The following is a 26,970-nucleotide window of genomic DNA, read 5'->3' as shown; positions in this document are numbered from 1 at the left end:
CATTCAGAACTTGCCCCTCCCATCCCTCAAATCTACCACCAGAATCAAGAACAAACAACATGAGACTGAATGAAACCCGGATACTCACAATGCTGCTATGGAGCAGTAAGTTAACCGAATAGCACAACGGTTAATCTTCGTTGTTAACTCACTGCACTTAAAATCACCTAGGAGACACACCTCTGTACATGCCTTTGAGAGCATTTCCAGGGAGTTTTAACTGATACTGGAGGACACAAACTGTATGTGTCCATCCCTTGAGCTGGAGTCCTGGATTGAACACAAATGGAGAAAGTGAGTAGGGCATCAGCATTTGTCTCTATGCTTTCCGACTGCAGTTGCAATGTGAGCATGTGCCCCATGTCCCTGCTGCTAGGACTTCCCACTGTGATGGATTTCACACTGCAATCATGAGCCGAATAAATGTCAATGTTAGGTACTTTGTCACGGCAATGAGAAAATAACTCATGTAGATCGTAAAACTTAGCAAAATCCACAGAGGAAAATCAGACTGCCTCCAATAAGGTAGACACTGTGGCATCAACTTTTCATGAAAAAAAAATGCAATGTGTGGTACCTGGGGATGATGGAGGGCTGGCCTCAAAGTGCTATGGACATGTACCTTTGACCTTAAAATTCCAGATCTAGTCAAGCTTGTGTCTAAGAAGCTCTCTAGGTGACGCTGGGACACTGAGTTTGGAGATCTCTGGGCTACATCATTCTTTGGCTGGGCATTGCAGAGAGTACTTTTGTGTTCTGAATTCTGGAGCTTTCTTTGCTCCTGCAAATGACTGGAGCGTGGCTCAGCTGCACCTGCCTGCAAGAGAGTGGTTTTTGGATGAATGCTTATTTTGTAGTTGAGTTGCTTTCTCCAGAGGCACCAAAGACAAAATGATCAATCCTTCAACAGTAACTTCTGTTGAGTCTTTGGCTGGTACTTCCTGGTGTGTAGAGCACTCCCTCCCGCACGTACTAGTCTTTGTTTTGTGGTATTGAAGAGTGAACCTATGGCCTCCCACGTACCAGGTAAGTGCTCTGCAGCCCCGTGCTCACTGTGTTTGACTGAAGCTTTATGAACACACACTGAGACTCAGAGGGAAAAAATGCCACTGGCTTCAGCTTTTGGGTCTAGAACGGGAGTCTTTGGAACACTTAGAACTGTACATCCAAGGAGTAGCCACATTGAGGCACCAAGTCCACTACAGTAGATTCTCCCAGGTCCTGCAAGTAATAGAACAATTATGTCCACAGTTTGCTCCAAATTTGTGACATAATACTTCAATTGAGGCAAAGAATTAAATCATAACTACAATGCAGTGAAGGTATTTTTTTTTGAGGGGGGGGGAATAGGATAATATAACCCAGATTTGGAGAAAGTCTATATGAAATACCAGCAATTGGTTGTGACAGAGAAGGGACAAGCCGAATAGACACTTCTAAAAGATGTTGCTGTTACCACTGGGTAATCTGTGTAAAGGTAACAGGCATTCCGAAAACATTTCTTATTCTCCTTATGAATTTTTTCTGTACTTGTTAATAAATATAACATTGCTTCTCACTCTACCTGTGGCATAGGAAAACGATCAAAGGATCACATTTCAAAAGTGGTTTAATTATTTAAATTTGTGATCCATTTTATTATCACTATTAGTCAAATATAGCCATTCCTTTTTATGATTACTATGAAAGAGATGTTTATCGAAGAAAGTTTGGAAAGTGTAGAGGACATGAAATTACTAGTAGGCCACACACTTCGGTGCTTGCTGTTAACGTTGTGGTATACTTGCCCCTGCTTCATCCCTTTTCCGTGTCCCGCCCTGTAAGCACCCCAGCTGTTACGCATTTACAGTGCTGCTGAAGCCCTGAGTGTGTGTGTGTGTGTGTGTGTGTGTGTGTGTGTGTGCATGCGCACTAGCGCGTGCACGCACGTGTGTGTATGTAAGCCTTCTGTCCTCTCCTGTAAGCTGTCTCTGTCTTTACAGGAGACACATTGCCGAGACTTGGGGCTGATGGTGGCCACTTCACTGTGTTCTGTCAGAGACTTTCTGGTTTTAACACTGCGCATTCTCCATCTCAGGCAGCCTGGGACAATGGGCTTAATCCTGTCTCCTCTTGCTGCCCACAACAGAGAAGGACAAAGGTCCTGTTTGTCTTTAGGAACCCCAGTTCCCACACTCTGAGAGGAATTTCCTCTGTCTCCCATCTCTACATGAGCTCTTCTGTTTCTTCCTAGTCCTCACATATACCATCCTGCTTGGTTCCTTCTCTGGAAACTTTAAGTCAGGGTCGAATTGGACAGTATCCTTACATTGAGTTTAGTCTCTTTTCATATTTCAGTGAGGGTTTTGTTTTCCGCTCTCTACTTTTACCCACTCTGCCGTTATGGCCAATAGCACCTGGTACCACAGGACCCAGAACAATTCCATCCTGGTTGCCTTACCAGCAGATTTATCTTCAGAGCAGAGAGCAAAGAGTTTGCTTTGTTCCCAAGGCAACCAGCCAGGTCCAGAGGGGGGAAGCTCTCCCACTCAGGATGGTGTGGGTTGAGAGATAGGTACTGAAGGCAGCAGAGGACAAGCCAACGTGTGAAAGAAATAAGAACCACCACCCAGCATGCCTCTCTGTGGTGCAGACAGCCACCTCACACCTAGAGTCCCTGTTCACACCAGTCTGGACTATTCACCATGCCTCTCTGCAGTGCAGACATCAATCTCATACCTAGAGTGTCTGTTCACACCATCCTGGACCATTCAGCATGCCTCTCTGTGGTGCAGACATCAATCTCACACCCAGAGTATTTGTTCACACTTAGCCTGGTGGGAGGAAGGTGATTGGAGGGAAGGAGCATCAACTTTGAAGCCCCAAAGCTCAAGGTTCAAGTTTTGCCTCAGCCATTCACTGAATAAACTTTGTGATCTCTAAGTTAGGAATTCTGCGTTTTCACAGGGCTAAGAAGAATGTATTATACCAAGTAGCAATACACACTGGAAGACTATGCGAGGCTTTCAATAATAGCTACTTGTGTTATTTTCCAGATGAAATAATTTTCGATCTCAGAAGAAATGTAAATGTTTGAACCTAGATTAAGTTGGGCCTCAGGGATGTCAGCGGCTTGAACTGCATCACCATGTTGGACACCTTAGTTCTGGTCCTCAGAATGTGACTATATTTGAATATAGGGTCTTTAGAGAAGTTGCCCAGCTACCGTGGGCTAATCCACTCTGACTGCTGCTCTTATACAAAGAGGAAAGTGGAAAGATATACACAGACAGAAGATCACACCAGCACCCACCACAGCCCAGACCTGATTATTAGCTCCTGAGGATGCTGTATTATATGACCTGGAGACTGTGAACACAGAGCTAGCTGAAAGCCTTTGTTTGCACATGGAGCCCTGGCCATTTCCAAGTCACTGGGCCTCCAGGGGTAGCTAAGCCTCCTTTGTCCTAAAAAATCAATTTTCTGAAAGCTAATTTAGTAAAAAGCCATTCTCCAAATGACCACACTGAATTATTGAGAAGCTGAGATGAGTTTCAGTTTCGTTCTTGTGCCTGTCTTAGCTCATGGGTCTGTGTACGGCAGGCTATACATGGGGACTTCAGGGGTGTGTGTGTGTGTGTGTGTGTGTGTGTGTGTGTGTGTGTGTGTGTGTATGTTTCTTAAATGGGGGCTCTACAGTCTATGTTTTTCTGGACTGCTGTTCTGTCTCCCACTACTAAATCTGACTAATTCTTCTTCCTTGCTCTGTCCTTCTTCTGCCATTTTGACAAAAACTGGCATTTTTTCCTTAAAAGCATTCTGTCTGTCAACTGTACATCTACAGACATGCATTTGCCAATCTGTAGCTGTTAGGGTCATGGTTAGCTGCAAGCCACAGGAAACCCCACTAACAGCTGGGGGTCTGAGGAGGGCAGTCCAAGCTAGGGCTTTGTCACCTTGCGACATGCTCTTATCAGCCTTGATTTTATACTCATGCTGAGAAGTGGCTGCTGTACCTCCAATCATCACATCAACATTTCAACTAGGATTCAGGGAGAAAGACAAAGGGTTATTTATTTTATCAGAAAAACTATAAGGGCTCAAACTTCACACCTTGCAGAGTTCTGAATCTGTCCTTAGCAGCTGGCCACTGGCCACATTGCTACTCCACACAGCTACTCACATACCTGTTGCTGCCTGTGTCAGAGGGGAAATTATGGTGGGTAAACCATCCTTGGCCCGATTCAAGGTTTTATATAAAGCTAAAGCTTTTTTCCTGGGTGAGGAAATAAAGGTTTTTCAGAGGCTAAACTTCTATAGATAAGATGGGGGTCGTGAACAGGACATTGTGACTGCAGCCCCATTTTTTACTCATCAGTTGATCTGATCTGTAGAAATACAGTATGAAGGAATAAGCTATAGACCATAGAAAGCATGAAATCTAGAGTGTTCTGGAGCACAGGAGGGATGTGAGCAAGTTGTGTTGGGGCCAGAAGTAAGATCAAAAAGGAAGCCCCAGTGGGTAAAAGATCACAGAGCAGCCATGTACCTTCTGTAATGCCTCTCCCCTTTTCTGTACCATCCCCCCATCTTCCATGAGGGAAGCATACTCACACAGCCATGATGGCTTGCCACCCTGGACCCAGAATCCAGACTGATATCTCTGAAACTGTGGGCCAAGGAATCTTTTCTCTTTTACATTGTTCTGTTGTGATGTTGTTGCCTTCATTTAAAAGTAACTAATATGTGTCTATGATGCCAACATCTCAGACAAACTTGAAACATTCAAAGGTGAAGGCCAGTTATGAATGGGATTCTAACTGCTGTACTTGCTCACAGTACAGAGGATCGCAACACATGAGGTCTCATGGCTTCCAACCCCACCTGTGAGAGGAGCAGAGCAGGTATCTCCACAGTGTGTTATCTGGTGCTCTATTGGTTCAAGTGAAGAGACTCCAATCTGGTACTGAAAGAAAATGACTCCACATCTGTCAGGCCAGAGTGTGGTAGTTTGAATGTATTTGGCCCCCATAATCTCACAGTGGGTGGCACTATTAGGAGGCATGACTTTGTTGAAGTGTGTATGGCCTTGTTAAAGGAAGTTGGTTTTGAGGTTTCTTATGTTCAGAATACTGCCCAGTGAGTCAGTCAACTTCCTGTTGCCTGCAAGATGTAGGACACTCTGCTATTTCTCCAGCACCATGCCTGTCTGCACGCCACCATGCTTCCTTACCATGAGGGACTGAGCCTCTGAAACTGTAAGCGAGCCTCCTCAATGAAATGTTTTCTTTACGAGAATTGTCATGGTCATGGCGTCTCTTCACAGCAATAAAAACCCAAAGTAAGACACAGAGAGCACACTAGTTTGGACTCGACACAGCTGCACACAACCACCATCCCTGACAACTCTGTTTTTAGAAAGGCGGGTGCTTGGTAATTTTGCTTCCATGACAAAAGATTCAGAGACCACATATCTAGAAATGTCTTGGTGGCTTCCCAGTCAAGAGGGATTGCTGTCCCTCTGTCTTTCCATCCTTCCATACTGCAGGCTCGTTTCTACAGCTGGGGTAGAAACCCTCATGACCCAAGGAAGCAGCAGGGGCCTCAGTCATTTCGTCCACAGTTCAGGTGGGTTAAAAGATGACAAGGCATGAGAAGTCTGTCAGCTGAGGGAGCACTAAAGAGATTGCCTGAAAGTCTTTTCCACAGTGTCTGCTTCCACAGCCTTGGCTACCCCGATAGAAAGAAGGAATAGGTCCTCTTGGCTCAGTACACTGTGCTCCCAGACACCTGGGGTTCTGCTCCTGAAGGAGGAAGAAGAGATGTTTGTGCATCACTACTATTTCCAGACTGGCTGCATGCCTTCCTCTTTGCCTGTTTCTTCCCATGCCTCATTTCTACCAATGCCTACCTATGAGGCACTCAACAAATGCCTGCACCCAGGGTTTTTATTTTATTTTTTTTCTGTACCAAGAATAACAGGAATTGAGGAGAGAGTGCTCCAGGACAGTGAAGAATTGCAAAGAAGAGTTTAAAAGTTCTGGGGTCACATGCATGAGAGAGTCACTCTACTATGTTCAACCTGTGGATGCAGCCGTCAGGCAAAAAACAAGAGGCTTGCAAGTTACAAATGCATGCTGTTGGATAAAGGGTACTTAAAATACTCCGGGAACCAGAATGAGCCCCTGACTCATGATTGGAACTTAAAATTAAACACAAGAATTTTCCAGTAGAGGCAGCCCTGTTTGCCAGAAGTGAGTGGTTAAATAGCTTGAGCCGTTTCTTGGTATACAAAATAGGATTGTAGGAGAATTTTGGCAAAAACGTGTGCACTGCTCTGTCATTTGTGACCATGGTCATTTGAGACTGGTGTGTGATTTCTATAGTAACTGAGCAATATGTGAAACACCCCCCCCCCCGGAGAAATAGAAGACACTGTGCTAATGAAACCTTAGTCTCCACCTCTCTCCTTAGTCACCACGGAGACTCACTGTTCCATAGTGAGGCCGCGGTCCCCATTGTCTATGTAGTAAGAACACATCCTTCAGAACTGTTGTTGAGTTAGCTGCTGAAGGCCACACTGTGAAAAAGCACCTGTGCCCAAGTTCCCATGCTACTCTCTCCGTTTGCAAAGTCCATTTTCTTTCCTCTCAAAGACCCACGGACTGTGAGGCTTCAGAAAAACAGAGTGCTTTTCTCAACTGCTCATCATGAACCCGGTGTGCAGAGACCCATCTCTCTCTTGATTGCAAAGGAGCCACTGCTGAGATGGAAGGCATTTACAGCTCCTGGAGTGGCTGTGCTGGATCTGGGTAGCAGAGGGGCGGGAGGCCGGGCAGAGTCCCATCTGCTCAGCTCCTGAGGATTTGAATCAGGCAGGGAGATGAGATGGCTCCACTTTTTTTTTTTTTAAGCTAATTGCACTTGAGTCTGAAGAGAGAGGGAAACATCTCATTCCAGAAAGAAAAATGTCTGTGGCAGCGAGCTCCACTGTCCTGTTTAGTTAGTTTGTTTTTTAATCACTTTAACAGAAACTAGACTCATTTGGGGAAAATGTTACCACCAGATTGGCCTGTGAGCAGCCTTGTGGGGGCTTTTTCTTGATTAACAACTGATGTGGGCAGACCCAGGCCACTGTGGGTGGTGCCACCCCTAGGCAGGTGTTCCTGAGTGTGTAAGAAAGCAGGCTAAGCACATCATGAGGATCAAGCAAGCTGGTGTTCCTTCAGGGCTTCTGCTTCAGTTTCTGCCTCCAGATGCCTGACCTGAGTTCCTGTCCTCCGAGATAGAATGTAACCTGAAGATTGTAAGCTGAAAAAAAAAACAAAACAAAACAAACAAAGAAACAAACAAAAAAAACCCCTTTCATCCTCAAGTTTTTCCTTTTGGTGATAGTGTTTTATCACAGCAATAGAAACCCTAACTAAGACAACCATCCTGCTCCATTTCACACACAGAACCACCCAGCTGGCATCCAGATCTCTGCTGAAATGATTTCCTCACGGCAATAAATTACAGTGTCAGGTGACAGTGGGCGTGGCCGATGATGTGATGCCTCCCTCTACCCCAAACAGCCCAGGTCCTACGCTCCAGTTCCTGGACTGTGTGGCTTCACATGACAAAGGGTCTTTGTGTCTGTAGATGTGATTAGCAGAGACCCTGGAATAAGAAGGTTGTCCTGGATTACGTGTGTGACGTCACCTAAGGCCATAAAGCCAGAACTTTCCAGCAGTGGATGGCAGAGATCTGAGAACAGGAGAAAGGGACAGAGAGATGCCCTCTATACAGGAGCCAGGGAGGGGCCACAAGCCAAGGCATGTCAGACACTCCCAGAGCTTCCAGAAAGAGCTCTTAGGGTTCAGCTTCCCGGCATCCATGCTGGGTACATCTGCGTTGTCTCCTCAGCCGAGGTCACTGAGGTTTGTTTCTGCAGTGACAGACAGCAACAAGTGAAGAGTGTTAATGGGTTGAAAGCTTTGTTAGCTTCTCTGTCAAAACTCAGTCTTCTTTCCTCAGTCCCCATGTGTAAGCAGACTCTGCACCCCAAATCCATCCTTAGAAATCCTACCAGGCATACTGGCTGTCTTCTTCCTAGGCCTGGCTTCATGCCAGCACTGTTGGATGCTCACAGCCTCTCTCCCTCTTCACAGTGATTTTTACCCACTAGGCATTGGCTGCCGACTATTAGAGGGAGAGATTAAGGCTCAGAAATATGAAGGGACCAGTAGAAATGGAGGCGTTAGGATTCCAACCTCCATGCCCTCCTTTCCAGGGCCTCTAGGATGAGTTTACCAGCCCCTCTGGAATCAGGCTTATGGTCTCATCCCACAGTCCTGACCCAACACAGCTTCTGATGTGCAGGCTGCTGCCCTGGGTCACAGGGCAGTCAACAAGGCAACACCAGATCCTACGTTCTCCCTCGGAGCACTCGAATCTTAGAGATCCAATCTCTGTGGTTTATTGCTCACCTCTGCTACTGCTACCAAGTGAAGTCAGGCTCCTAGGGAAGAACTACAGTGGCTGCCATCTGTTCTCCATATACACTGTAAGACTTATCACATTTCTCTGTCGGTTACTCTTCGAATGCAGACGAGAGCCTGTAGCAGATACCTGTTTTACCGACCTTGAAGTACTAGCCCCTGGGGCGTGGCCTCCGGGCTACCCTTAAGACCTGAGATGCTCATAGGTTGCCTTCTTTGCTCCCTTGTGGGCTTGTATGTGGTCTGGCTCAAGCAGCGGGAGCAGCGTGGGACAGGACCTCAGCCTTCCAGAACCCTGCGGCGATTCGCCTCTTCTGTTTAGTGAGTTGTCTTTTCCGATTTATCTTAATAAATTCCTTATAACCCCCTCAGATTAAGCAGACTCCCTTGGATTTCTCGCTATAAGAACCCATAAGGATGTGGCCCCAACTTGATGCTGCAGCCCCACCTTAGACCCTCTGCCCCTCACTCTCACCTTAGGCTCCTTCATTCTCCTCCACGGCCGGCCTCACGTACTCCTTCCACAGGACCTTTGCATGTGCTGTCTTCCGTCTGGAATGCTCTTTTTTCCTGATCACATCCTCCTTGGCTACTGCTTCCCTGGCATGTCTACCTGGTGTCTGGGTGGAGGTCCCTCTGCGAGGCTCTGTCTCTGTCCTCAATACTTTGCCCTTGTTTAGTACGTCCATCCGTAACTTGGAAGATATGATTATTTGGTTTGTCTCCTTTCCATGCCCCATGTGTTTGCCCAGGGACTTTATTTGTGTACATTGGAGTCCCCAATGCTGTCATGCAGCTAGCATGAGGACAAGACTCAGTAATTATCTGCTGAGTGAAGGAAGTCAGGTGGCCCCCACTGTGAGGTGGACCTTACTATGTCTATTTGTCATGGATTACTGGAGTTGTTAGGGTCAAAACCCGGGCCCTGGCAGCTTTAACTAGCTAAGGTTGGCCATCCACCCTCAACCTGCCAATTAAAGTGATATGTAATAGTGGAAAGTAGAGGAAGGAGTCTTACTCAACATGATCATGTTGGGGAGAAGAACAAATAAAAATGTCTAGTAACTTCACATCTGGTTTCACAGTCTTGACAGAGGTTTAACCAGAGAGCAAGAGGTGTGCGTGACTCACAGTCCCAGCCAGTGTACGGTCCTGCCTTCCACCATTGCCAGCTCTCTTCCACAAGGTGGTCTGACAAGCTATCAGAACCGTGTCTCCTCTCTCTCTCTCTCTCTCTCTCTCTCTCTCTCTCTCTCTCTCTCTCTCTTCTTTGAGATAGGGTTTCTCTGTATAGCTTTGAAACCTGTCCTGGAACTCACTCTGTAGCCCAGGTTGGCCTCGAACTCACAGAGATCCGTCTGTCTCTGCCTCCCGAGTGCTGGGCCACCACCACCTGGCCCATGTTGTTTCTTGCTGGGAAGCAAGATCTCCCTCTGGCTGGCACCAGGCTTCCATTTCCCCCCATAGCCCCAACTGGAGATTCCTGGAAAAATTCTAGCTCTTTGGGGACCATTGTTTTAATAGTCAGAGATCACACGTATCTCTTTTTTTCTCTAGACTGAGGAGTTGGATTCTTTGGGTCAGTGGTGCACATCTGTAATCCCAGTCCTTGGGGAGCAGAGACAGGCAGATCTCCAGAGCTCATTCACTGGTTAGCCATCCTAATGTAATTGGTGAGCTTTGGGTTTAGAAAGAGACCTTGTTTCAAAAAATAAAAATGGAAACAGATAGTGTAAAACATCAGAGACCTACCTTTAGCATTTGTGATACACACATACACACCTGCATGGACATGATCACACACACACACACACACACACACACACACACACACACATACTCTCCAAACACACCAATTTTAAAAAGTAAACGAAATGTTTTCTCTCTGCCCAGGGTGTCTATGACAGAAGAGAAGAACAAAGGACCAAATGGTTCCAGGGTGTGATGCCATATTAGCTATCCAATGTCTGTGATTGTTACTGGGACTAATTTTGTCTTGCATTACTTGGGGTGGGGAAAGAATTGAAATGTTGTTTAAAAAGATAAAAAGCATTCTGAAATGTATTTAAGCCATAAGAAAACAACAAAGGTGAGGACTCATGACAACTTGGGAAATGGGTATTCTTTTTTTAAAAACTGCTTATCTTTAGGACCAGGACTGCATAATTAGGCAGAACATTATTTTGTTTAATTTTTCTTTGCAGGACAGGCCATATGTGATATCCTATGTATAGAACACCAGCCATGGCTGATGCCAAAATTATCCTTGCTTACCAACTCCATCTCACACATTTCTAAAATGTTTCTAAGGCTCCTGCCACCAGGCTTTTTAGCATCTGGACATCTTTTGATCTCAAGGGGAAGTTGATGGACTCTGTTTCACTTAGAAGGATTTCCAGATAATTTTCTTGTCTGCTTTTATTAGCTATTTCAACAATTTTCATTGTTTTGTCAAGAGTTTACCTTCCAGAATTCACCAGAAAACACCTGCCCTTCCATACAAATTTATCTAAAAATATTAGTCCTCTTTCCAACCACACTAGAAATGTATGCATTTTTTAAAGCTTCATTTGGGAAACACATTTTTTGTTCACTGCCTTTTTTGGAAGAATCACTATCTGAAGATAAAACAATAATTTGGGGGGAGCTTTTGGAGTGCAAATCCTGGGGTAATCTGACCATGCACACTTCTTTACACTGTATCTCCACTACCCAGTTTATGGGAGACAATAATTGTTTTTAAATGAATAGAGTTAAGTTTATGTTTATTAATTTTTTTACATTAAAATACTACATGTTTATTACAGAAGTTTTGGGAGAAATAGAAAAATAAGAAGGCAAAGAAAAGCTTATACTGCTTAGATAACTACTGTTCATGTTGGTATATTTCTCTATCATTTTCCATCATTGTAAATATATATTTATTTTTACAGCATGCTGTACATAATTTTCTAATACATATACAAATACTTACTTATAATGAATTTAATACATATGCCTCATCAAACATTCTGATCTTCTCATTAAGGATGGATTACATTACTGCACAGTGAGAATGAGCCACCACTGATGTAGCCAATCTCACTAGGAAACATTGCCAAAGCAGAAGCTTCCATTTCTCAGCATTTCAGGAAAATGTGATGGTACGGTTGCCAGAGACAGAGAATCCACATCCAGAACTGAGCAAACAGTGCTTAAGTATAAAAATCACAGAGCCTATAAATCAATAGTGGGATGCTTGTCCAGGTGTGCCAGGCTTTGGGTTCCAATATGAGCACTGTAAGTTTGTATTTTTTAATATTTCTGTTTTTGATGGATCATAGAAATCCTAGAATGATTTTCTGTGTAGACATAAGCACCTTTGCCTTTAGAAAAGGTACAACTATGCAATGGTATTAAAATATACATGAGAAGCCAAGCATGGGGGGTATGCCTGTAATCCTAACATTTAGGGAATGGAAGCAGGGAGATCAGGAATCAAAGGTATTCTTGGCTATATGGGAAGTTTGAGATCCAAATGGACTATACCAGACCCCATCTCACAAAACAAAACAAACAAACAAACAAAAACAGATAAAATAAAATCTGTGGTCTTGATGCTTCTAGGGTCAAGAAGGGAACCCCAACTTAGTTTCCCCATTACGACCCTAAATGACCTTTGGTGACAGGAAGAAGAAAAATTTATGGGGCCAAAAGTCCTGCAAGGGGATTGAAGTCAAACATCCCATTTCCTCACTGTGTCTGAGAAAAGAGGGGCCTCAATTCAACCCCCACTGTAGAGAGCATGGGATGCAGGGACTATGCTTTGGCGAGCAGAAGTTTCCTTTCAAGACACACTGGTGCATTTGTCAAGTGAATAAGCCGTTGTTTCTGAGACTGCTGTTTACATTCTGTACTTGTGACTCACATTAGAACCCGGCTTTCCTGCTGGTCGGGTAAGGGATGAGCAGAAGCAGTGCTGGCCATTCATATCACAGTCAAATGACCCGTGGGGACGCAACACTGGGTGGGAGGCTGTCTATCTAGCAAATGAGAATGCCCACTGGGTGGCAGGGAGCCTGCCCTGACCCCCCACATACACAGAGTTATAGCTCATATGTCTTATGACAAATTGTGAACACTCCATTTGGAAATTGCCACAGAGCAAATTAAAGTCAATTTCTCGTTGCTCACTACTGCTACTGCCCATGTTCAGTTGACTTTCAGGGTAACCTGGCTGCATTGTTTCTTTCTAGGGGAACTTCAACAATAAAGTATTTTAGATCATCTATACACGTCGAACCGATTTGACAGCCTGAAAGTGAATGTGTCCTGTGAAGATTAAACCAAGTGATATTTAGGACATGTTAAACAGCTAGTAATTTGCTAACTACTTCCAGTCTATTTACTAATACAATGCTTCTAATAAAATCATAGACTCAGAGTTTAATCTTTTTGAAGAGAATCTATTCCACCAAGAAAAGTTTCACTGAGGTCCATGTGAGGTCACTGTTGATTAGCCTGGAGTGAAAGAGTCCTTGCTGCAGGTTACTCATGGGCAATAATAAGATCTGGGACTTAGGAGTTTGAAGGATGGTAGCAGAGATTGGCTCAGAGAGAGATTGCCAGAGTGCGGTCTTCCTGGAGAAAACCTGATTTGTGCTGAGACCCAGGGATGGTTATTGGGTCCTTTGAGTCCATTCCTTTAGCAATCACCATAGCACCCCCACAGCACATGATATTAGAGGTTCACACACGAAACAGAGGAGAACATTCTCAAAAAGAGGTCTGTGTTCTCCACTTAGGAGCTTCCCACGACAATCCTCCGGCTGATGGCTCCTGGCAGGGTGTAGATGAAGAGGACCAGGAAGATGATGAGGATGATCAGAATGAAGGCGATGATGATGTACTTCTTGTAGTTCTTCCAGATGAGGTGGTACAGGCACTTGAAGGGGCTCACGAACCACGAGAAGGAGGTGTCTGGGCGGCTAGGAAAGAAATGAGGGAGAAGGGTCATGTTCAATATCCAGGATCCCCAAACATGCAGGAAGCACTTCTAATACTGTCTTTCTGGGGACCCATAGGTAACATCTAAGAATAGGGGTGAAAGGCCATTCTGCCTGAAGCAACAGGAGTAGAACAGTTTACCAAGTGGTCTGTAACGACTCCTTTCTGGTGTCAAAGGTTACTCTGAATAGAACCAGAACCCTGTAAGAACCCAGCCGGAAGCCCATACCCTCCGTCCCTCCATCTGTCCCTCTATGACCAGCTCAAGCACACCTTCTGCATGAAATATGTGCTGACGACCTTGGTCCGTCAGGAATCCTGCTCTCTCCGAATTCCTGCCTCACCTCGACTGCCCCTTTCTGACTACAGCACGTTTGTCCTCTGTACTCATTGCTCTGTTATGAGTCTCCATGCTAAATAAATGGAAAGCTTCTGGGAGGCAGAGCTTTGGTCTTATATTTCTTTTGTGCCCTCCAAAGTATTTTTATATTGAAAAAGCTTTTTCATACCAATAGTATGATCACAGTTTTGCCTCCCCAACTTCTCCCAGATCCTCCCCACCTCCCCATCCACCTAACTCCATGCCTTTTCTTTCTCTATTTAGAAAACAAAAAAGTAAACCAGAATAAAAACAGAGAGAGAAATAAATAAATGAAGAAAGAAAGAAAGAAAGAAAGAAGGAAGGAAGGAAGGAAGGAAGGAAGGAAGGAAGGAAGGAAGGAAGGGAGAAAGAAAGAAAGACGGGCACACACAGAAAGACAGACAGACAGACATAAAATCCATAAAAACACAAAACTAGAAACTGTAATATACAACAAAAGACCAGTAAGACAAAAAAAATGTCCAAACAAAGCATTATGGAACAAAAAATCTATAAACATCCATTGAGGTTGTTTTGAGTTAGTCATCTACTACCCTTAAGTGTGGCTTTATACCCAGTGAGACTCCATTGGAGAAAACGACTTTTTCTTCTGCAAGAAGCCATCAATTGTAGATAGCGTCTTAGTTTGGGATGGGAGCACATGTCCACTGCCCCCTCTCAGCACTGGAACCCCATTTTACTTGAACTTGTGCAGACCCTGTGTATCCTGTCATAGTCTCTGTGAGCAAAGTTTGTTTGAATGGATGCTTTAATAAACAGCTTTGAGCTAATGAGTAACTAAGTACCCATTATGCTTCTAACATTATAAGAGGTGGAACATGGGTAGAGAAAATACCATGCACCCTGGGTCTGGGGAGAGATAGGGCAAACATAACTCCAAAAGTCATTTCTATACATATTTCATGTACATTCCATTTTTAATGACTATGTAACCAAGAATCAAGTGCAATCAGGCACCATTATTTCCCTAATAATGGTGATTCTGTGGATTTAGTTTTTAAAGTAAAGGTGTATCAAAAAGAGAATGTTTTCATCATGTCAAAAAAAAAAAGAAAGAAACAAAAATGGCAAAATGAAGTTGATTATCTGACCGTGGGGTGGTGACCAAATTGATGATGGGCACAAGTTAATATGGAATATTGTGCTGAATAGCACAACTAGGACAATGAAGCAAAACTTTACAACAAAGTGTGAAAGGGTTAAGTCAGTCCTGTAAGTTTGGCTAGAGACTGCAAAAGCAATTCACATGCATATAACATGGGTGAAGCGCTTCCAAGAAGGCTGGTGAGGCACACTACAGGTACACATTATTGCTCCATCTGCAGACAGTCGGAGATCTTCAAGGCATTTCTTCAGTTATAAAAACAATCAACTACACAGGTTGGATGGCACTAACCTCCTGACCCCTGACTCCTGACTTCTCTGTGAGGTAACAGGAATGCCAGGACCTCAGAAACCCCTGGGGGCTGCAGAGGCCCTGCCCTTGCCCCAGGTTCCCAACTACAGCCCAGCCATACTCACTTGGGCTTGGCCAAGGGCTCAGGCTCCTTTCGGGCTTTCCCAACTGGGTTTTTCTCAGCTTCTTCTGCTGTGACCAAGTGGAACTCAGCTTCAACCTTGCCCTGCATCAGACAGAAATGTCAGTCCCTAATCACACAGACCTGTTGGGGGAAAACCCAACTCTCTAAATATGCCATCATCTCAGAGATTACTAGGAAATATTTTGAGTAGTCTGTTGGTTTCTTTTGAGAAGGATCAATTTTTTTTTGGGGGGGGGGTCCTGAGAGAAACCATCTTGTGGGGAATCAAAAAATCCCCAGGATGGGGCTGGAGAGAGGGCTCAGTGGGTAGAGAGCTTGTGAAAATGTGAAGACTTGAGTTCAGATCCTTATCACCCACATAGAAGCCTGAGGTGACCACATATATAACTCCAATAGTGAGGAGGCAGAGGCAAGTGACGGGGGAGTTCCGGGGCACTGGACAGCCAATCTAGCTGAAACAGTGAGTTTCAGGCTGAGTGAAGAGACCTTGTCTAAGGTAGAAAGTAATGGATGCAGATACTCCAACATCAACTTCTGGTTGCTACACATGCATACCTGGGCACACACACCTGTGCACACATATGCACACACCTGCATTAGCCATAAGAGGTCTATAATGATGCTACTGCTGAGTTTTGTATGTGGAAAGGGTTCCACATGGGCAAATAGGCACAGATATCCACTCTGGCATCATTAATATGGGAATAAATAAGACTAATGATAGACACTGAGTAGTCATTAGAAAGGGACTAAGGACTTGAGGGGCAGGCCTCTTTATGTCAACTACTTTCTTTTCCGTCAGTTCTCAAGAAGAAACTGGTGGCTGTGACCCTGAATTTTCAGGATAGCTTCTCTGTCACCCATCATTTATTGTGTGTGTGTGTGTGTGTGTGTGTGTGTGTGTGTGTGTGTTCACTAATGATATCAGAACTAACCTTTTATTTAAGAGATACCTCTGCCTTCTCTATGGCAAACAGTCCCTCTGATTTGTAAGCTGTGAGTGCCAAGTAATTCTTTCAAGCACCATGCCAAAGTTATGGGCAGTGATATAACTCCTGGACTGGCAAACTACAGTGCAGAAACCAAATCATTTTTTTTTTGTTGTTGTTCAATCATTCATTCACTACATGACAGGCCCTCTGTAAGCCAGCAAATGCTGGTCCAGGCTCTGCGGACTCTGATTTGCTGAAACACCTGTTCTTAATGGAAGAGATTTTTTTCTCCTCCTCCCTCCTTAGGTCTCCTGGGCTGAGATCCAAGGTGATGTGACAGGGAGGGGGCAGCAGAGCTGGCATGGGACTAAAGCATCATAGAAGCATTTTAACAAATGCAATCACTGTCACAGCTTCAACCTTTGGGTCACCTGTGAAATAGACATGTGGTTATGTCTATTATGACTGTGTGGTTGATTTCCTATTCCACTCAACCATGTCCTGTGATTTAGAAATGTCTCTTAAATACATGAATATGTGTAGTCTCTCATTCCCATTGAGAAATTATGGCAGTCAATGACCTACCTGTGAAATGCTCAGAAAATATTTTAAAACTGTAAGAAGTAAGTAATATATAGTATCTGTAGTTTACAGTTACTCTTCCACACAATTATCAGCATATAATAATAAGACTGAATGATTCAAATTGCAGTTATACATCTTATCTCTGGCTCATATATCTATTAGCTCTTGGTCTGTCTCAAAATCAAGCAAGGTAGCTAGCTATTCTTTTTGTAGATGGAAAACTGAGGCCAGAGATCAGTGTTTCTAAGGATATACACACAATAAGCCATCCAACTAGAATTTGAATCCAGGTCTGGAAGACACAAAGGTTCCTGATATTTCCATGGTAACAAACTGTCTGGAAACTTATCCATTGATTTGTTGGATATTGGATAAGAAGGTTTAAAATGTTCTTCTCAGATGATTCCATAATGCCTTCATGATACCACCTAATGGCGAGTGTCTCCTTGAGTCTTGATGTCCCCATCTGTCAGCTGCTCTAGAATGAGCTGACTGTAACATCTAGGTTGTGCTAATGACATGTTAGAGCTCCAGGGAGCTCCTTAAGACTAGGTGATTGGAAGAAAGCTAAGAAAGCAGTTTTAAATTCATGGCAAAGGGAGTAGTCTCACTACATAAGCAGAGCTTTCTTCCAGGGCTCTTTCATAGGTGGCCGAAACTGCTGAGCAGTGATCTGCTCTAAGAATTTCATTCAGGTGCTCTACTTTGGTAGAGAGTCAGCTTGAGATGTGCTAGCCAATTACCAAGTTCTGGAATTCTTAGAACAGGGTAGAAATTAACAGGGAACACTCAGGATGATATAGAAGCAAAGCAGCTCTTTATACTCTACTGCTTGATAATAATAAGCTCAGTTACAAGGCTGGGTAGCCTGAACGGTGCTTCATATGCTGATGAGCCATTTCAAGTACCCAGCAAAGAAGACAGCATTCCCATGTCGCAGCCAAAGAAACCGAGGCCTGGAGATGCTTGCTAATCTCTGTTATGAAATTATCGTGTGAATCCTGAGGTCCACTTACACCAAAGCTCATTATTTTGCTACTTTATATGTTCCAATGACTCCTTGCTGAGGAAAACAGAGTACCTGGAACAAAGTTCCTGGCAGGAGGAAGGGAGGGAGGGAAGGAGAGAGAGAGAGAGAGAGAAAGAGAGAGAGAGACAGAGAGAGACAGAGAGAGACAGAGAGAGATAGAGGGAGAGAAACAGAGAGAGAGACAGAGGCAGAGAATAATATGGCTGTCTGAATAAGTAGAGATGTGAGGTAGACTTATATTATAAATTATCAATTCAAATCTTGATGCTGCCAATCATTCTTTGTTTAAAATGCTGGACAACCCAAAGCAGCATTAAATGTCCTAGGATTCAAAAATGTTATTTGTATTTAGTGTGCGTGTGTGTGTGTGTGTGTGTGTGTGTGTGTGTGTGTGTGAGAGAGAGAGAGAGAGAGAGAGAGAGAGAGAGAGAGAGAGAGAGAGTTACAGAACCTCAGCATAGAAGTCGTCAGTTGTAATTATGAAGATGTGACTGTCCAATGCTGATAAACACTGCTCCTCATTGCCTATCTCTGTACCCAGAGGGCTTCACTTCCCACTCTATCATCAGTATTCAGCCTCACACCAAACAGAGGTCTTAGGCTAATAATATCCTCCAAATGTAATTTAAAATCAGGGCTAGAAGGAAAAAAATCCCACACAGACAGTTTGAGAGACTACCCATTAACCTCATGACATCTGTGGATGGGGAAAATTGATAAGGAAAGGTCTGTGAAGAGAGTGTGGATGTTCTCTACCATAGTTACTGTTTATGAACTGCAAATTTCAACACCCCAGGAATGGCTATCAGGTAAGCGGAGAAAAGACTGATAGACACACCTTTTTCATCAATAATTAATTATTATTGCTCATTAAAATGCGACCTCACTGGTATTAAAAGAGTCATCTGCAAAAAAAATTCATGATGGAGTGTACATTGGTAAAATAATTTAAGGAGAAAAATATACATGGAGAGTTGTGGTTTGAATCTATGGGCCCATGTTTTCATGCTTGTCCCCTAGCTGGTTATGTTATTTTTCAGGGACTGTGGAAGCTTCAGAAGGTGAGATCCAGATGATTGAAAGAAGGTCACTAGGGATGGGTCTTTGAAAGTTGCATGAGGCTCCATTGGCCTCATTCTCAACTTTCTGGCCCACTGTGAAGGGAATGGCCTTTGCCACACACTTTCGCCTCCATGTCTTCCCTGAAGATGGACTGAAACCTTCTGAAACTGTGAGGCAAATCCTTCCTCCTCATACTGTTTGTCACAGCCATGTCAAAGGATCTGATTCATCTAGATGTCCATACATGTGTGTCCATTGTATATACCCGTGTTCTCAACCTAGGGACTTCATTTCTGAGTATCTGACTAACATAATGATTCGGAACTTAGAAAAGGCTTTTGTGCTAAGCACGGCCATTCTTGAACCATCAAGTTGTCCGGTGTGCTTTAACTGGGTGTCTCAGACTCACTCTTCCTGGATTATTTTGGTGACAGGTCTGAGGTCACTGCTTTTGGCAGAAAATGATATCTAGAAAATGCAATTCATGCACTAAAAGTTTTATTTGCTACCGGGTGATTTTGACCCTAGGTTCTTCCAGAGGGTACAGTTAGACACGTGTTTCCCAAAAATTCTATTATTAGCCGGTAGTGACACAGTTGAGGATAAGTCAAGGAGGACAAGTTTCATAATGATTCTTACAATAACCCTTGATTCTAATTATTTGGTAATTAGCAGATATGATTAAATATTTATTCCACCATTTTGGGGGCAGGAAAGTAGAGTGATCATATTTCTGCCTTATGAAGGAAAGCTCTTAGATGGATGCTGAGAGAGAGGGAGAGAGACAGAGAGACAGAGAGAGAAAGAGAGAGAGAGAGACAGAGACAGAGAGACAGAGAGACAGAGAGACAGAGAGAACAAGATCTTTGGTGGTTATAAAAACAGTAGGTAAAAGGTGGTAGCAGCAGAGAGAGCTCAAAATGCCAGTGTTGTCCGATCAGTGACCTGCTCATAGACAGGGGAAAACTTTGCATAGCTTTGCAAGGGAGAGATCTTACACCTGCCAACCTAACCAGCCTAGCAACCCAGCATCACCTACAGCAGGACCATTGGTTCTTTAGGAAGTAAACAGTACCCTGTATCAAATAGACTGACTTCAAATTCTCAAATAGAACATGGTAACTTTTGTACCTAACCTCACCCAGAGAAAATATAGGAAATAGAGATTAAGATAAGCAACACCATGAGAAAGCAACCAGAAAATTCAGGCCTAGTCTTATCAATAGTCAATGTCACAGATTCGGGGGTAGGGTGAGGGTAGAGGGTGTCTGTGCTAAAATTAAACAAGACAAAAGATAAAGAGCCACCAAGAGCAACACATGGACCAGGATTGGATTTTTCATGAAAAAAAGAAACAGCTATAAAACACACTTGGGGGGCGCAGATCAGTAATGGCAGAATATAGGTAGAAAAAATAATATAGTGTGGATATCTGTTTACATTAGGCTATCACTATTGAGAATATGACTTCCTTTCTGAGGTACTGGGTATTGACCCTCATGCAAGTTGGGGAAGTACTCTGTCCCTGAGCTACACTTCCAGCTCTGACTCAACAGTTACTAACTCTTTAATGCGATGGTAACACTGTAGGGGGATGTCCATGTTCTCAAGAGATAGACTAAGTACTTAGGGTTGGTGTGTCTTAAATGTTTCAGTTAAGAAGTCTGTGTCTCACATTCATACACTCACCATATAGAGCCAAAAACAAATATGGCAACACAGTGGTGTCAAATCCTGGTAGTGTATGTGGGGCTGATCACTGTTCCCCATTCTTTCAATTTGTCCGCTAATGTAAGACTTTAAAATAAATGGCGGTTGGAGAAGAACACGTGCTTCAGCTGGCATTTGCAAGTTGAGAGTATAAAGAGTTAATACTATAGGCAACACGGTGAACAGAAATGCTCATTGCAACACAGAGAAAAACGAGACCAAAATGCAGTTGGAAATATGAGTGATAAATGCTATCAGAGTCTGTACAAAAAGCGCCATGGTTAATCTTGTTGACTTGGAGGGATTTAGAACCACCTAAGAGCTGCGCTCCTGGGAATGTCTATGAGAGGGTGTTTCCAAGGAGGTTTAATTGGGAGAGAAGCTTTCCTCTGGCTCTGGGTGGCTCCCCACCATGGGCTGGAGTCCTGTGCTGAATGAGGGAGGGGAGAAGTCGAGCAGCAGACTCCCCTCTCTGCTTCATGACTGTGGATGCCGTGTGACCGGCTACGGCCACTGTGCCTTCTGTGCTACACTGAGCGGCGTACCTCAGACCCTCAGTGAAATAAAGCTTTCTCTCCTTAAACTGCTTGCCAGGTATTCTGGTTCAGTGAAAGGTGACTCAGATGCACAGAAACCATGGGCATACTGGTGCCTGAGCCACAGTTTTCATGAGATGATATGCACGTGAGGGTGTGTGAGTTCTCTCCACCCATTGGGCTTTTCCTGTGAACATATACTACACACATTCAACCTTACAGCCTTTATGTACAAACACTCCCCCTCTGGTCTTAGAGAATGGGAATCTGCCCATGCAGCCTCCTCAGCCAAGCTGGGAACTCAGAGAATCCAGGAATTCACCCTCCTCATCACTGAACCCTTAGCTCTTAGCTGCTGTCGGCTGATCTCTCAACCTGAATGAAGTACAACCGCCTCCTTTTTAACTTAGGGCTTGACCACCCTGGGACCTAACATAGGGTGTATGTTAATTTGTGGGATTTGCCTGGAGAAGAAACTCTCTGACCTCCATATCTTAAAGGAGTGATTTATTTAAAGATGGTCTTTTCCCCTTAGTTGATATTTTATTGTGATAGTCTTTATATATTTTGCAGTTAATATATTATCCTTTAGCATGATTTCAACGTTCTTGGCCATATCCATTTATGTCCATGCACAGTTAGAGTTACTAGGGGTTAATTTTCAGAGCCACCAGATGTAAATTTATCTATCTATCTATCTATCTATCTATCTATCATCTATCTATGTTTTTCCAAGATAGGGTTTCTCTGTGTAACAGCCCTGGCTATCCTGGAACTCACTTTGTAGCCCAGGCTGGCCTTGAATCCACAGAGATCTGCCTGCCTCTGCCTCCCGAGTGTTGGGATTAAAGGTGTGCATAACCATGTGCCCCTTCCCTCCTCCCCTCAGGATTTAAATTTACTAAAGTCTGGGAAAAGCTGTCAGCTTTACAAAATTATACAACTGAAACCTATAAGTTCACTTTGCTTCATATACTTAGCAATAATTACTATTTATTTGTTTTGAATTTTTTTATTCTTTCTCATACATTACACCCCAACTTCAGACACCCCCCCACTCCTCCCAGGTTCTCCCTGCCGCCTCCCCTTTCCCCGAGATTTACTCCTCCTTCATTTCCCTTTAAAAAAAAGATCATGCTTTCCAGGGATATTCACTGAACGTGGCCTAACAAGTCTCCGTAAGACTGGGCACAAGCTCTCATATCAAGGCTGAAAGAGGGAGCCCAGTAGGAGGAAAAAAGTCCCAAGTGCAGGCCAAAGAGTCAGAGACAGCCCCACTCCCACTAGTGGGAGTCCTGCAAGAACACCAAGCTACACAACCACAACATTATGCAGAGGACCTAGCTCAGACCCGTAGAGGGTCCGTGTTTGCTGCTTCAGTCTCTGTGAGCCCCTGTGAGCCCTGCTTGGCTTTCAGGAGGACTATTTGGTGCAAGAAGTATATAATACAGGGTGCAATGTGTGCATATGCCCTTCTGCTCCGCCAAGGGCACCCACCCTGAGCCCTCCCTGCAGCCAGTTTGCTCAGACGCCAAGGACGGCGCACTGCACACAAGGAGCTGTGTGAACCCAAGTGTCTAAATTATACAGCTTGAGCTACTGATAAGCAGCTTTAAAAATAAGTCTGGCAGATGTTGGAGACTGTAAACAAATCCCGTCACCCCTGTCAGTGACCGGGCACAAAAAACATCAAACATTCCCCACATTTTGTGGGTGATAAATACATACATACATATACATATACATATACATATACATATACATATACATATACATATACATATACATACACATATACATACACATATATACATATACATATACATACATACATATATATACATATATATATATACTTTTGAGATGGGGTGCAATGGGGGAGTCCTTGCTGTAACTCAAAGTAGCCTGCAACTTACAATGTAGTCTATGTCAGTTTCAAATTCAGAGCAGTCCTCCTGCCTCAGCTTCTCAAGTGCTGGGAGAACAGGTCGAGCCATCATTCCCAACTCTATGAGTAATATCAAATCACAAGACCCAAGCAGAGGTGGAATTTGAGAGTGAGCCACAAAAACATTCCTCAGGCATCTAGTTCAGCACTTGCACCTTATAGACTTGGAAGTTGAGACTCAAGAGATAGAAGAAGGTGACCTGAGGGGGTTGCTCTGGGATAATCCAACTTCCTGTTACTCTAGGAGAAAAGCGCTGGGTGGCCTGCCTTCCTGGATATGTGCGTTGATTGGTTACAGAGCAAAGAGGACAAGCGATGGTCTACTTCCTTCTGCAATCACTGCAGGACTTTCAGGACCGACCCGACTCAGCAGGAATTCATAAGGACGTCTTTCACAAGCTCCCTTTAGGATGCGTAGAGATTTTAAAAAGACTTAATTCTTTCTGTTGATGACAAGGGAAGAAGACCAGGCATAGAACTGTAAGCCTAGAGGGACAGGAGTTCAGGGCCTGCCTGGGCCACATAGAGAGACCCTGTCAACAACAAACAAACCATATAAACCCATAAACAGGATTCCCTCTCTTCCTTTCTCTTAGAGTGATTTACTTTGGAAGAGCTATAATAACAAGCACTTTCTCTTCTCTTTGAAATGTATATAAATGCCTTTGAAAACTAGGTAGGCTTTATCCTTTAAAATATCCAGGCTTGTCTTGGTCAGGAGCTTAGGAACCACTCCTTTTTTGCAATGCAAACATCAAGAAAGTTAGCATCCTAGCCTGGGACTGCATACAGGCAAGTCCAGCTCCCTCGGAAGTTAAAGGACAGGGAAGCCAGCATGGACTATTTAGGGAGACTGGAGACTTTGTGTGTATATAAATAAAACAGAGAAAGAGGAGTGGGGGGGCGGGTATAAATAAATCTGCTGCTACTTCTGAGGGGAGGTGGCCCAACTCTGGCATTTACCTCATTCCAAGTCACAAAACGTCTCTTGTCATGAAAATGTACCAGTATCTCCCCAGCCCCAACCCCACTCATCACAACAAAACAGTTCTCTGACTCAGTTGGTCATTCCAACCACTGGATTGATCTAGAATGAATTTGGACTAGTTATCATTTACCTGGAAACTATGTATGGAGTGGGTTGTAACTGCTTGGCCCTGTAACAAGGGTGGGGTGGGGAGTGTTTCTGTCTTTGTAACCTCTTACTTGTAACACGTCACATCCCCGGTTAACTATTACTTAGCATGTTGGCTAGTTTTATGTCAACTTGATACAAGCTAGAGGCATTTTGAAAAAGGGATCATGAACTGAGAAAATACACCCCCACCAAGACTGGCCTGTGGGCAAGCCTATGGTACATTTTCTTACTGATTACTGATGTGGAAGGACCCAGTTCACTGGGTGGTGCCAGTTCCTGGGCTGAATGTTGTAAGAAAGCAGGCTGAACAAGCCGGTAAGCAGCAGTCCTTCATGACTCTGCTCCAGTTCCTGCCTCCAGGTTCCCGCCCTGAGTTCCTGCCATGGCTTCTCTCAGTGATGGATTTATAAGCCAGAAGGTGAAATAAACCCTTTCCTCCCAAAGTTCTTTTGGTCATGGTGTTTTTTTGTTTGTTTGTTTATTTGTTTGTTTTGCTGTTTTTTTTCCCCCATAGCAATAGAAACCCTATCTAAGACAGTGACCAAACTTTTCATCTCTATTTTCTTTGTAGATAGGTTTTATAGTTCAGGAATAGGTTTTCTTTTACAGATATCATCTTCCAGGGAGAAGATGGCTAACAATTGCAAGACTAGGTTGGGTAAGACCAGGGTTTATGTCCCTCCATTTGCATGGGTTTCTTCCAGAAAGGGAAATGTACAATAGTTAAAACCAAGACATTTAGGAGTGGACTGCTTGGGCTTAAACCATGTCCTTCCTTGATCTGCCATGTTGGAGCTATGTGATGACCACACTATGCCTATCTTCCTTATCTACAAAATAATAAACTAGGGATTGATTTTATATATATATATATATATATATGTGTGTGTGTGTGTGTGTGTGTGTGTGTGTGTGTGTGTGTGTGTATAATATATATCATGGGGCTTTAGCAGATGAATGAATTCATAACCATTAATTGCTGAGTGCTGTGGGAAACACTGAGGCCCACACAAGCGACACCAAACAGAGACTAATGACCCAGAGCTCCATCATTTGTCAGTTTCATCACTTGTACGTGACAGAGACTCCAAGACAGGCAGACCATGGAAAAAGGAGCATGGTCAGAGAGAAGTTCTTGTGGTTAAAGTGTGCTGGCCTGGGGAAAGAAGAAGCAGAACCTGGCACCCTTGACCAAATATGACCATTTGAGGCTGGTCTCTGCAGAGGCTGGGGTTTGGTTTTCAGAGACTGGTGCTGCAGAGGTCGGAGAGCAGAGGTTGAGACTCAGGCTCCCACAGTGGCATGTGGGACAGTGACATCCCACCACTGTCAGTTTGCGCTTTCAGCCTTCACAACCTGCCGGGCTCAGTCAACTGCTGATAGCAATGCTGGTCATTGCCGCAGACAGCTCACACTCCACTGTGTCAGCTGGAAGTGAGAGGCTGCTCTTGTGGGGCCCCCAAAAAACTTGACCACACAGCTGCCATGGCAGGATTAGAGGCCCAGACACATTTTCTGGCAGGCAACACCTGGACCCAGAAAAAGCCATAAGCTGACCCCCACCCAGGGGGACCTGGTATTTCAAACATTCCCTATACCCCTAGACAAATGTCAGCCAATCAGGGTCTTGAACCCTGGAAATCCCCTCATCCCAACCTCTGCTGTGATAAAAACCCCACCCTGCCTGGGCTCTGGGCTCTGGGCTCTCTCACTGCTGTGACGGACAGAGAGCCCAAGCTATGAGCTTGAAAATAAAGACTCTTTGCTTTTACGTATGGGATTCGGTCTCTGTGGTGGTCTTTTGGGGGGTCCCCGTGATCTGGGCATAACACTTTTCTAGTTTGTCTTCCCAAGAGACAGCAAGCCCTTTGGGACTGGAGTCTGCTTCCTACTCAACAGTTAGGGATACCCCTAGGAGAGCCCTGTCTGGAGGACCTTCCCTGTGACTACTGAGATAAAATGAATAGGTGATAGAGCAGCTAGGTGACCTATACTCAAGATAGAAACCTCACAGCAAACAGAAATGAGCCACATTTAATTAATAGCTCCTAGACTTAATAAATAGCCTTGATGATTGCCGAAGTCCATTATCTTAGTTCACCAGAAGTATTGTTGATAAGTGCTTTAGCATAATGAAAATGGCTATATTTCCCCCTCTAGTTTCTTGACCCATTAGGAGAGGACATCGTTGTTTATAGACACAGATATGTAGCTCTTTATGATGGCAGAAAGAGGAAGAAGTGGGGGATGGTGAGAACACTTATTACCATGCCATGACGCACAGATTCTGACATGCATTGAATACCGAGAATATTCCAGACACAGATTCTGTGCCCTTCCAGTGTCACCACAGCTTCATGAGGTGCTCATGATCATCTCTGTTTTTGCAGGTACAGATGCTGAGCCTGGGGGATGAAGTTGCCCGAGATCGCACTGTGGGTTAATAATGGAGCCAGACTCTGCACAGGAGTCGGCCGTGAACCTCCTGCTTGAAGCTCTGGCAGCCGGTTAGCAGGCAATCCTCTTCCCTCCGCTCTCTGTCAACCACCGACGTATTTTGGTGAATTGCCTCTTCTGTACATTTATAGAGAAAGAATCAGGTACCATTTGGTACCTCTGTTCCTGACTCTTTCCCCTTGTCATGATGTTTTTAAGGTCAGT

At 44.2% G+C, this 26,970-nt stretch overlaps 1 protein-coding gene across 1 annotated transcript in view; it reads right to left on the bottom strand.

Moving 5' to 3' along the window:
- Positions 1–13,239: 13,239 nt before the first annotated feature.
- Fer1l6 (fer-1 like family member 6) overlaps positions 13,240–26,970 on the bottom strand; it is a 119,734-nt gene continuing 106,003 nt past the window's right edge. The window contains exons 39-40 of the mRNA XM_036208371.1: positions 15,349–15,449; positions 13,240–13,426 (exon numbers count right to left, since the gene is read on the bottom strand). Of these exons, the coding sequence (XP_036064264.1) occupies positions 13,240–13,426; positions 15,349–15,449 (288 nt within the window). The remainder of the gene's footprint in view (positions 13,427–15,348; positions 15,450–26,970) is intronic.

The sequence above is a fragment of the Onychomys torridus genome, chromosome 16, assembly GCF_903995425.1.
Source record: "Onychomys torridus chromosome 16, mOncTor1.1, whole genome shotgun sequence".
NCBI lineage: Eukaryota > Metazoa > Chordata > Mammalia > Rodentia > Cricetidae > Onychomys > Onychomys torridus.
Note: the sequence above shows the minus strand (reverse complement) of the source record. Positions and strands in the feature narration are given on the sequence as shown.